Genomic DNA, 11,946 nt, shown 5'->3' with positions numbered 1-11,946 from the left:
ACTAAAATGCGTTAAAATCAAGACCTACACAGCTGTTGAGGAACATGCATGGTCCCCAGTTCAGAAAGAAATAAAACCAGCTTGTATATACACTGCAGGTGTTGAACATGCTAAGGACAACATTGTTCACAGTTTTAACAGCATCTGTAAAGGAAGTGAAAATTTTTATCTATTCTTAGTGGTTTCAAGTGCTGCCTAAGACAGAAGTGCTCCCAATATGTGATTATTTTAGATGCTTCAAAGAATTTTTTTTCAAAAAGCAAGAAAAAGTGTGTGTAGGAAATCACTACCTGCCTCTTTCCAATGTCACTTTCACTTTGAGAGAAGGCTTTCTTTGCAAAACTTAAGAATACTTAAGAAGTATTAAGTTCTTCCACGTTACTTGCAAGTCTCTGTCAGTAAAACAAAACATCTTTTTGCCACTTAACAACAAAGACAACAACTTTTTTCTTCTTTTACATTTGTTTGGTTTTGGGTTCTTTTTAGGCAAGTCCAGGTCTAGGTCTGCAGAATATACAGATTCTTTTTTTCTTTTAAAAGGAGGCTGCATAGGGTGCAGGGAAGGGGATCCTCAATGGCTACTAAATTCCACCCACTCTCCCAACTGGCAATTACCAATACCATTGCTTCCACAAAGCTAACCCAGAAATGAACAGGAAAGCAGCCATACCAATGATACCCGCTCACTGCGAAGAAATGAAATATGTGCATTCCCATGAGCCAGCTGTCCTTCGTCCAGACCCATGCTTACAAAAAGTGACCGTCTCTGTCATTAATAGCACTCTAAGATTCCTAGCATTGAATAGGTAAGAGGTAAGCAGAGTCAGAAGAAAGGACTGGGTATCTGAACAGACAATGGGCTGTAGCCTTTAAGATGCCAGGCCCTTCAGCTCCAACCCTGTCAAGTCCCATAGTTAACACAGTCACATCGAAAAAACGTAACCAAAACCGGAAGATTTGGTAGAACTGAGGCCACAGTACCCAGAACCTTACAGGACTAAATCCTGTGATATGAAGGTTGCATTGAATACCAAATGATAAAGAAAACCAAACATCCTAAGCCTGCAAAGTTTATTACATGTCATGGTCGAGTGCATGGCAGTCACTAAGCAGTGGTCATGCAACAGCTTTCCTGGTGTGCGGCTCAGGGGAGATCCTGTGCTCTGAAGCAGCAGCGTGGGTCACAGCTAAAAGCAAAGTCCCAGGCTCCCTGGCTCACTGTTTTGATCCCTGATGGCAAGTCTCATGCCTGAAGAAATGCTTTTTAAACAGACCCAATAATGACTAATGCTGTCTGTTTCAAAAAAGCAAGAGTGCTTCATATTAATTCCTAGATAGTTCTGGTATTTGGTCTCATGGATTTGCTAAGAGTTTGCAAGCGAAGATAAAATCTTAAAATCCAAATAAAGCAATTTTTAGCAGATGCTTTAAGGTTCATAATAAGAGTAATGCCTTCTTTTTTTTTATAATTAATTTAAATTGTTTTCAATTACTCTTTCACAACAGAATGAACAATGCAAGCATGCCATTGTAAAGCAACCAGAAACACACCTGTGACCCTTTCTTCATCATGACAGTTGGAATTTATTCACTTAAATCCCCCATTTCGACACAACAGCAGTAACAAAGTATCTGTACACTACTTCTGTTACAAATATAGATACTATTTAAAGTGACTTTACATACTCTAATGTAGGCATTTCCCACTCTAACCAAGGAGTAAGTATAAAAGAGCAATTCAATAACAACATCATCCAGTAACAGTACCATCTGTTTTCTTTCATCTTAGTCTACCACATGTAACTTCTAGAATAGTTAAAGAGAAAAGAGGGTGGGTTTTTTAGTTAATTCAGTTAGACATAGCTATCAATTTGTTAATACTATTTCACAGACATTCCTAATACTGTTTTTATGTCCCACTAAAACAAATGCTAGCCTGTTGTATCTTCCCCTAATAATTGCCCGCATTTTCAGTTCAGATTTCTCTTAAATGACAACTGACATGGTGGCCTTCTTGCTACAATTTTTTTTGCTAATTAACGCAAATGGTCTTGCTGCTAATTAGCATGCTAATTAGCTCGGTATCTTTCTCCCTTAAAAGACTGGGTGAAATTTTTCTGCAGGGAGGTAAATCATGGGCAAAGTGTGCTTTATCTGCCAGATTCCTAAGAGCCAGTTTGAAGGAGCAGTGGCAAAGGCAGGCTACAATCAGCTAAAGGTTTCAGTGAGTGCAGTTTTTGCATAAAGTTTTAGTGAGGATCCCAGCTTAGGAAACTGAGGATGTTGACAGATCTATTGACCACACTGCTGCCCAAAGAACAGCTCCATGGTTGCATCACACTTACTAGACACTGCATTGTATTTGTGTCTCTAAAATTATTAACCCCAAAACAGTATTTGTGGGTCTCAAATCTCCTCTTCTGTTTAATGCTGAGGAAGAAAGACCTTAAGGGCTGTCTTACTACTCACCTCCACTGGGAGGGATTTTACTCACCCTGAACTCCAGGTTTTAGGCCTCCTCAGTCCAAGGAGGACGCTACCTTTGCTGCTACTGATAATGGCAGCAACACTATAACATCAACTTCTTCCACCTTGGCCTAAGCAATATCCACAAGTCTCTATCTGCAGCTAAGTAAACCAGCCCTGAGTCGTTTGTTCGCAGCTCTGATCCAAGCAGCTCACAGAAAAATCTGCACTGAGTCTGTACTTAATCTTGCACATTGAAAGAGGACAACCTTCGCTTACACACATTTCATATTGGGAAGGTCACTTTCACAGTCATACAGGCTAGAAAACACTACTATTATAAAGGAAAAGTCTAGTTCTTCTAATACTGCAGTTGCTGGGCACTTTCATTCACCAGGAATACCTTCCACTAACAAACGGATTTTTCAGCCCTGAGCACAAGCCCTCTCCTTTCAAACAAAAACACACACGCCCCTGCCTAAAAAAAAAAAAACCACGACAACCAAAAACCAAACCCTCAAACTTAAGCCAATCCAAAACACAGTTTTCATTTTTTGGATACACCATGACTTAGCAAATTTAAACACACAAACAGACAAGCAAAAAACCCCACCCAAGTTACCCACTCAGCTCCTTCTATTTGGGCATTGAGAAATAATACAAATAACCATCTAAGTTCATTAATCATCTGCCTCCAGATTACATACTTATCCTTCTTTTCCCCAAATCCCATATTTTGTTAATACTTTCTTTCTTCAAAAACCTTATTTCTGTTTTCTGACTACTGCTGCCCACGCCACCTCCTTGCTGACTTGGTGACTTTATCATTTTTCCAACGTATTTCAAATATCTAAAGCCTTTTAGCAAAACATTCCAGTTTCACTGTGTGGTTATTAATGCAAACATTCCTTTTTTCTTTTTCTTTTTTTGGTGGCTTACAAGCATTCATTATAATACTAATAGGAAAAATATCCATGTCTTTCCATAGTTGACATAACGCCATCCCAGTGGTTTGACAGTAAGAGAAATACTTCTATTGTAACCATATACAAAAATATGGTTAAATGTTATTTTTCTTCAGTGTTGTAGCACAGTCCAGTGAAGCTGGAAGAGCAAGAAGGTTATATAAACATTTCCATTCTCTTTGCTATATGGAATGTAAATAGTATAGTCTTATTGACTCTACCCCTTTGGGCAGCCAGTTCATGACAAAACAGTCAAAGTGACTGTTCCTTTTGTTCTTTTCAGAATAGCAACCGCTTCTTCATGAGTCACGCCTTCTAAACTCTGCCCGTTCACAGCAATGATTTGATCCCCCCTCTTCAGGCGTCCATCTTCTGCTGCTGCACCCTGAAACGATACAACATGTAACTGCAGATTCATGCCTTTCTTTTTCTCTCTGCCACACCGTCCTTATGGTCTCAGTAAGATGGGTTCAGTACACAAAACCCCTTAAAACATTTTTGATTTTCAATGATTCAAATACAGTCAATTATAGTACAGCCTGCTAGCGCTGCAGCATGCCCTGCCCTAAGTTTTACAACATCTAGAAATTGAATCTATGGGACTTTTATATTACCTTAACCCTGCTCGTCCAGCTAGTTTAACATTTAAACTCTACTATCATAGAACTAAGATTTTCAAGACCTGAGGAAATTTTCAGCAACTGGTATAAGAAATTCAGTAATCAAAACCCAGCTCCATACTTTTTTACCATAAAAGTCTGCGATTCTTGATTCCAGTTTTCTCTGACTCAGGGTTGTTTCCTAAGCCAGTTCAAACTATCAAATCCAGGTCAGTATCTGAACTTCTCCAAAGATCCAGACTGAGTTCAATTATTTTATCTTGGTGTACCTTTCAGACTCTCAGTCAAAATAAAGAAAACAGTCCCTTCTACTACCTGAAGAAAATACACTCTAAACATAAGACAAGGGGGCTGTTTTTCTAAGTATGTGCAAAACTCCAGTTTTGAGAGTTGAAGACGACTGCCATATGCGGAGATCCATGCAACTGGAAATTCTGAAACGTCCTAAGACTATAGCCTTCAAATGCTGCAAGCACATTTTGACCAGCACTTGCACTAAGGAAGAAAAGCTGTGAGAAATTGCAACAGTCCTTTGGCTTCAAACTCAGGCCATGATTTCAGATAGTAGCTGCTGTGAACTGTGAACTAACTAATAAATGGATTGATGGAACAAATTTACACTTACCTTTGCAAACACTGTTTTCACATAAATGGGTAAGTCTCCATGGGGACTGCCATAACCGCCCACAATACTAAAGCCTAGGCCATCTGGTCCTCTATCCAGAGTGATAGTCTTGTACTGAGGAGGTCTAAGAAAAGGAGAAAGAGTATTGTAATGTTGTCTGAACTTATGATTTAACATGCAGAATATTCAACAAAAAGTATTTTTCCTTTGAAGCTAAGCAATACATTTCCCTTTCCACAATAACTACAAATGCTTTTATTATAATGAACTGGCTATTTTAGTTCATGTAAAACACTTTAACTGTCTAATGCCCTAGTTATTACTTAAAGGTAGCTATTTCAAACATCTCTTCCACCCAGTTCAGGGCATAGTTACCACTGCAATGTCACACTAACAGTGCTTACTAGTGAAGTAGAGATGCAATACCAATATCTCAAATCTCCATAACAAACATCTACTTTGAAAATCCCGTAACCCATTATACCACCTAAAAAAGACTAAAATTAGCCCGAAGAGTTTATGTTGTAAGGTTTAATTGCTTCTCTCCTCCTTTAATATATGACTCTGTATTTGTATGTATGCATTTATACAGACTATTTATAGGTACATTTCCCCACATATACTTTAACTGTAAGTTTGAAGTTCTGTCTTTCAAAGTAGATCTGTGTGGCTAAAGAGCCTCATTCTCCCTTTCTCTGTTCCTAGAAGAAATATACTCAGATTTATGACAGAGTTTGAGACAAAATTTGTTTAGATAGCTGTACTTTGCAGTATATCAGAAGCAGTATACCTTGTATACCACAAAAGTCGGATGCTCCTGATAGCCGAATGCCAGAAAGCAATTATGGAAACACAGATACCACTGTGGAAAGGGCCTTGCTATTTAAGTCTGAGAAAAAACATTTCAGGTGTAACAATAGATCCTAGCTACCAAGGCTCAGTGAAACAAAGGAGGCTGTATTTACAAAGAAGAAATCAAATCATATCAAAACTTTACACAGGGGCAAAATAAAGCAGCACAGGAAATCACACGATGAAAACAACTCATTCATTATTTGCTAGAATTTCTAAGTTTTTTAGGTTGAGTTCCACCTAAAATAACAGGCTACAGAGGTTGTATATTCTATAGTTACTGACCCTAAATCATCCTGAAAAATGCTGGTTGAAGTTAGTCCCGCAAATGAAAGACTGGACGTAGGTGGATCTTGCTGTTGACCAGTTACGACACTCACTTCTCCTCCAGCTACAACCTAGGAACAACAGAGCTTGTAAACCAGTAAAATGAGAATGCTGACACTAAATTAATTCATCGTAGCAGCTGGCAAAAGAATACTCAGAAAATATTCCAAATGTCACTGAAGATTTTTTACCTGCAACTCAATAGTGCCTGAAGCATTTTTTAAGAGGCTAACAGCTTGGGAGTGAGTCATGCCCTCAGTAGATGTTCCACAGATGCTCACAATCCTGTCCCCAACCTGCAGAATAAAATGTAGAAAATCTAACTAAGTTTATTTACACAGATTTATTTGTCACTTTGTTTCAACAACAGCAGATCTGTGTATTTGCATTTAGCCAGATATTATCAGTGATATAGGGCAGGAAAAAAGAAATTAGCAACTGTTCACAGTACATTTTCTCTTGAAGGCAAATCATCTTTGAACTATGTAATGACCCAATACAAAAGTACAAAATTCAACATCACAATTAGCACATTACACCAGTTTACTGTATTCTGTCTAAAAAAAGTAATGATGCTTTAGAGAATTGATTCTACATACTTTTACAGCATATACAAAAAGAGATGCATTTTGCACATCACTTGAAGATAGACTGTAGTAGTAAATTATCATCAGAGATTGTATGTTTGAATTCATCCTGAAGTAACACTGTCATTTTCCAAGGAGCACAAGTCAAATTTAACCACCTCTGGTAAAGACTGGATACAGTATGCATGTAAGTGCTGTATTAGACAAGACCTCCCACTTTAACTCAGAACATAAAAAGTACTATCTCTATCTTAAGGCAGATAAGCATAGAAAACATGAGAGATAAAACACACTGCATACATATAGTTGCAAGAATGATCGCCATGCTCATCAGTGGAGCTCACTTACAGAATCCATCATTCTGAACCACTCTCTCTACTTTTCATTTTCACAAACTGACTATCTCTGTGATTCAAGATTGCTTTAGGACTTCCTTCCCAAAGTCAGTACATTTCAACAATTACCTTTTACCATGCTACCAATCTGAGTTACTGTTTCATCAATCCAAACAGCACAAATTCTTGTCACAGCCAGAAGCACTTATGATAGTATCATTAAACTGCTTATTGCCTGCCTAGAGTAATTACCGTGCATTACCCATGCAAACTTTACAATCTTCTTAACAATTAACTTACTCTGAGTTTCTGAGTCTGAGCTGCAACTCCATTTGGATGCATCATGGCAATAAATATAGGAACATCTCCAAGAGGACTTCCTACACCTCCAGCAATGCTCACTCCTAGTGAATCTGCAGGGCCCTGTTATTGTCATGAAAAAAAATTAGATTTTTCTGGAAACGAAAACACACACAGGGAATTGCAGGCTTATCTCAAAAAATACTAAAGCCTCTATGTTATGAAAATCAGAATTCCTGTGTCTCAAGCCATTTTTTAAGCTCATACACTTTGCACCATTTTATGAAAGCACAGAGAGCACAATATATGTTTCTTCCTATCAGTGGTAGGTGACAAGTCGCTGACTTAGTTTTATGTTTTATCTTAATCAAACTAAATACTTCCAGAATTCACCGTCAGACCCTTAATGTCAGCATCGAAAGCCTGGGCAAGGAAAACTGGACAGATGGCATTGCTTGTCCTTAATACTGTCTATTTCAATCTTCTATTAAAAACCTCTCAAAGACTAGAATTAATCTTTATGCTCCCCCTAGTGTCCTACTGTTGAAGAAGAAAACTGACTGTTCAGTACCATACAACACCTCACCACCGAACTGCAAAAACTGCTACTGTAAACCAGTATTTGCACATTCTACTGTAAAAAGAGAATGGATAAATACAATCCATGTAATCAAGCAAACTAGATGCCAGGCAAAGTCAAATAAATACAAATATTTTGGACAATCAGAAGCAGTCTGTGACTTAGATCTCATGTTCCTGTAAATAAGGAAGTCGACAATTTCGTAAGTTGAAAACCTGGCAGATGTCATGTAAGTAAGAGCCTACCCATTACGTGTGAAGAAAAATATGAAATCCTAAACAATGGGCTTGTAACTTTGGTACAGTTCCCCTGACTTCACTAAAAAAGAGTCTAGATTTAACTCTGTCTTATAACAGTAAAACCAGGCCCCATTATGTCTTACTAATTCTTCCTCCTTTTACTTTCAAAACAGGTCACAAAATGTGATAGCATAAATCACACTGATTTTACATAAAAATATAGGCAGTGGAGACCTGAAAAGACAGGCAAATTAATTAGCTATTGCCCTATCAATTCCTCTAAAAAAAGATTAACAGGGCCAGATTTCTTCCTTTCTGTAAACATATCCATTTACAACATCTACAAAACCTGTTCCTGATAAATATCACTTCATGCTGTAACTTACCTTTTTTACTTCAACTGTTCTTAATCCCTGTATTTCAGAAGCTGCTGTCGAATTAAAAAAAAAAAGAGAAGTTAAACTCGTATTTTTAGAAATTTTTTCCATTAAATTTATCCAAACCACTATGATGATTCTAACTTTCTGTTGGTTTATTATAGACATACATTTTAAGCAGATTTTGAAAGTGGCTGCCATTAACATAATAGGATTGAAATACTTCTAGAGCGGGTAAAAAAGTAATTCATTCTCCCCATTTAAATAACTTTTGGAATAAGACTGCTAAACATGCTCAAATAGGACAGAAAAAACTACTATTTGCTAGCAATAGTTTGGTCAGAAGAAACTTTGTTCTAAATTTGAGCACCAGACAGCTATTCCACATCTATTCTAATTTAACTATACAGTATCTGGATTTCTATGAATAAGACAGCTTGATTGAAGATGTATTTACATTAAATAGAAAATTATGGCTCAACTTAGATTCTCAACATCTAAACTGCTGGTATAACAAGCCACTAGTTTATTTTATAAAAAGCTATTCAAAGATACATATGATGTACTGTACAATAACCACTCCTGCAGAGTTTTAATGACTAAAGAATCACTTTCAGGCCTACAGCACACAATGACAATATTTTAGGGAAAGTGAAAGATCTCAGCTACCAGTTCACATATATAAAATACTGAAAGCACAAAAGAAACCTTACTGGTATTCTTCTTTAGACCATTTTCAAAGACCTCAGGTGCACTGGACCCAGAAACCGCGAAACTGAACGATGAGAGACTGCCGCTTCCTTCACTGACCTAAATACAGTGTCAGATTGGGATTAGAGAGCAGTTTCAGACATCCAATTGATAAGAGTAAAACTGTAACTCAGTGTATTCAGCGGATTCTGCTGTATTTTACTTTTTCTGTGCCCAGCTAAACCTGACACAGTGAACCTCCATATATTTCTTGGTCACTCTAGAGGGCTCCTTGTTTGAAACGTGATGAGATCAACAGAGATTGCATGCCTACAACCCCATGCAATATTTTGAAGCACTGCTTCTGAGGGCCGGACTGTGCCCTTATATTTGCACCTTCTATCACCTCATAGAGATCTTCTGGTGCAAAAGTTAGCCGTGATTATCAAGGTAGGGACAGAACAGAAAAGACAGATCTTTATACATCCTCACGTGTACTCTCACGTTCACCCACTGCATGAGCTAAAACCAAGATTAGGCTCTTCACTCAGCTTCATCTGCACAATCTCCAGAAAGATTTTCACTATACAGGCAGGGTAATGTAAAGGAACAAAATGGCTCCCAGTAAGACTAGTTCACTGACTGTTACAGACTCTTCAAAACATGCAACATGTGAGCTTCTTCTTACTTAATCACTTATATTAAGACTACTCACAGTATCCATGTTCTCATTTTGTTTGTCATTTCCTGTTTTGAAGAGAGCCTAACATTTCAGTTTTATCCACTCTTAACCTGCTCATTTGAAACTGTTTAATTATGATTTGTCTTAAAACTATTTACCTTCAGTACCTCATGATTTGCACCAGTTTAAAACTAGAGAAAGTTCTAAGGTAACTTGTGAGCTCTCAGAAATATAGCTCCTAGTAGAGAGAATCATGATGCGAGCTCCTACCACATGAAGGATGCATTCAAATGCAGAAACTGATGCAAGTTTGTAACACTCCACCATTAGAGCAACAACAGAATAAATAAACTTGAGAAAAACCTGATGGAAAGGGTACAGGTTTCCTGCTTCTGATGACCAAGATTACAGTAATAATATGCAAGGAGTAGAGAAATTCCCTAAGTTTATGGAAACAATACTCCACTGCATGCCAAGCACTCCTAAAGTAACACAGAAGTTTAAAGACCACTCCAGTTTCTTCTGGTATTGATGAGAATCAGAGCAAGCTCTGCTTCCCAGGCTGGAGCCATAAAAAACAGACTAGGTAACACAGAAAAGCCATTTCTGGATTACGTTTTTGGCTGGATTATGTCTTTAACAGATACAATATGCTAAAATGAACATATAAAATGGTTACTGAAAGGCTGCAAAGCAGATGAAAACTGCTTTTCTTCATCTTGGATCAGATATGCGGAAAATCATTGTCATCACAAAACCAATTCTTTTTATTTGCTTTCATTATTTAACCATCATTTCTTCCAAACTAAACAGTTTTACAGTTACACACCTGGCTGCACTGCGATGTTCTCCTCTCGGAGTGGAATGGACCAGCTTTTATTCTTCCAATCTCTAATCTTACCGTACCTAACGAACACTAAAGAAACAATCACTTATAATGCATCTCTTCTGTCTACAACATGAAAGACTATGACAATATTTAAGTCACTAATTAGATGGTGGAAGAAGAAAAAAATATGGACAGAGGGGAAAACAATGGGCTAACATCCTTGTGACGAGCACTGAGCAGACAGCGTTCATGGCAGGATCAGAGCCACACAAACTAAGTACACCATGATATTCAATACTGAGCAGGGTGCTTTTTGGATTAACCAGTATTACAATACAGATGTGAAAATTACACAAGAAGACTAATTCTTACCGTTCACTTAAAGGGGAGTAGTTTTGACTTCTCAATTGTAATGTCAACACATATTTTCAAGATGTCATTTTTCAAGCAATAGTGAAATTGACTATTCTCACAATAAACACTAAAACCAGTGTAACACCTCTAAGTACTCACCATTATTTCTGTTGATATGACTGAGAACATGGTATTTTAACTGGTAGTTACTCATCTTTCTCCTGCTTTTGAAATTATCTGTTACTCTGGATCCATACCAACATAATGAAAAAAATTTTGGGCAAGAGGTTTTCCAAACATTTCTCTGTAGTTTAAGTGACCTTTCTGCATCTGACTCCCAACAGGAAGCTGGGTGATACGGACTGTTTGCACATTGGAAAATCCTTCCTCTACTCTTTAAGCTTTTAATTATACTATTAAGTTTTTACATAACTGCATAAAATGCACATATCAGAAGAAAATTCACCCTGAAATCAAATATTTAGAAACCAAGACAATAGGCTGATTTTGGAAACAGATACGTAAGTTATTATCACAAACAACATTAAGAAAACTCGACTTTGGAAATAATACAAGTAGTGTCAAAAGAAGACCACCTATCTGCAACATATTCAAATACAGAAGTTTCAAAGTTTCGTTGCTATTATGCTTTTCCTTCTTTCTTCCACCGGGAAGTCGTTAGTATGAATTTCTATAGGCAAAGACCTTAATATTACCTAAGTTTGCTTTTATTTATCATGCTTTAGCTGTATTATCCTAAGAGAGAGTCATGTATTTGCCAGAAACCTCACAGTAAGAAATAGACCGATATATAAAATCATCAACAGGAGATAACCATTCAAATAGGGTTTCCATACCTCATATCCTGTTGCTATTCTCTCAGAGGTGACACTAAAACAGATTTATTACTAAATTGCTTTTTACTTTTTAAAATAATGTTGACTTCTCTATGTCCTTGGAAAGACTTGATCAAAGTTCAGGCAAAACCATTCTCTCCTGCTTGTCTGAATTGACTTGTATTAAACCATATGGACAACTTTTATCCAAAATGGAAAACTGAGGAAGTAATCCATGTACCTAAAACTACCACATCCTCACATAAAATGCTAACCCACAGA

At 37.3% G+C, this 11,946-nt stretch overlaps 1 protein-coding gene across 1 annotated transcript in view; it reads right to left on the bottom strand.

The window, feature by feature from the left end:
• Positions 1 to 3,399: 3,399 nt before the first annotated feature.
• MPDZ (multiple PDZ domain protein) overlaps positions 3,400 to 11,946 on the bottom strand; it is a gene marked incomplete at its 5' end in the record, with an annotated part of 52,906 nt that continues 44,359 nt past the window's right edge. The window contains 8 exons of the mRNA XM_009698489.1: positions 3,400 to 3,816; positions 4,677 to 4,800; positions 5,814 to 5,926; positions 6,047 to 6,151; positions 7,078 to 7,200; positions 8,283 to 8,323; positions 8,987 to 9,083; positions 10,475 to 10,561. Of these exons, the coding sequence (XP_009696791.1) occupies positions 3,670 to 3,816; positions 4,677 to 4,800; positions 5,814 to 5,926; positions 6,047 to 6,151; positions 7,078 to 7,200; positions 8,283 to 8,323; positions 8,987 to 9,083; positions 10,475 to 10,561 (837 nt within the window). The remainder of the gene's footprint in view (positions 3,817 to 4,676; positions 4,801 to 5,813; positions 5,927 to 6,046; positions 6,152 to 7,077; positions 7,201 to 8,282; positions 8,324 to 8,986; positions 9,084 to 10,474; positions 10,562 to 11,946) is intronic.

Source organism: Cariama cristata, unplaced genomic scaffold, assembly GCF_000690535.1.
Source record: "Cariama cristata isolate BGI_N322 unplaced genomic scaffold, ASM69053v1 scaffold1014, whole genome shotgun sequence".
Classification (NCBI taxonomy): Eukaryota; Metazoa; Chordata; class Aves; order Cariamiformes; family Cariamidae; genus Cariama; species Cariama cristata.
The sequence above is the reverse complement of the archived record's forward strand: the minus strand, read 5'-3'. Positions and strand labels throughout refer to the sequence as shown.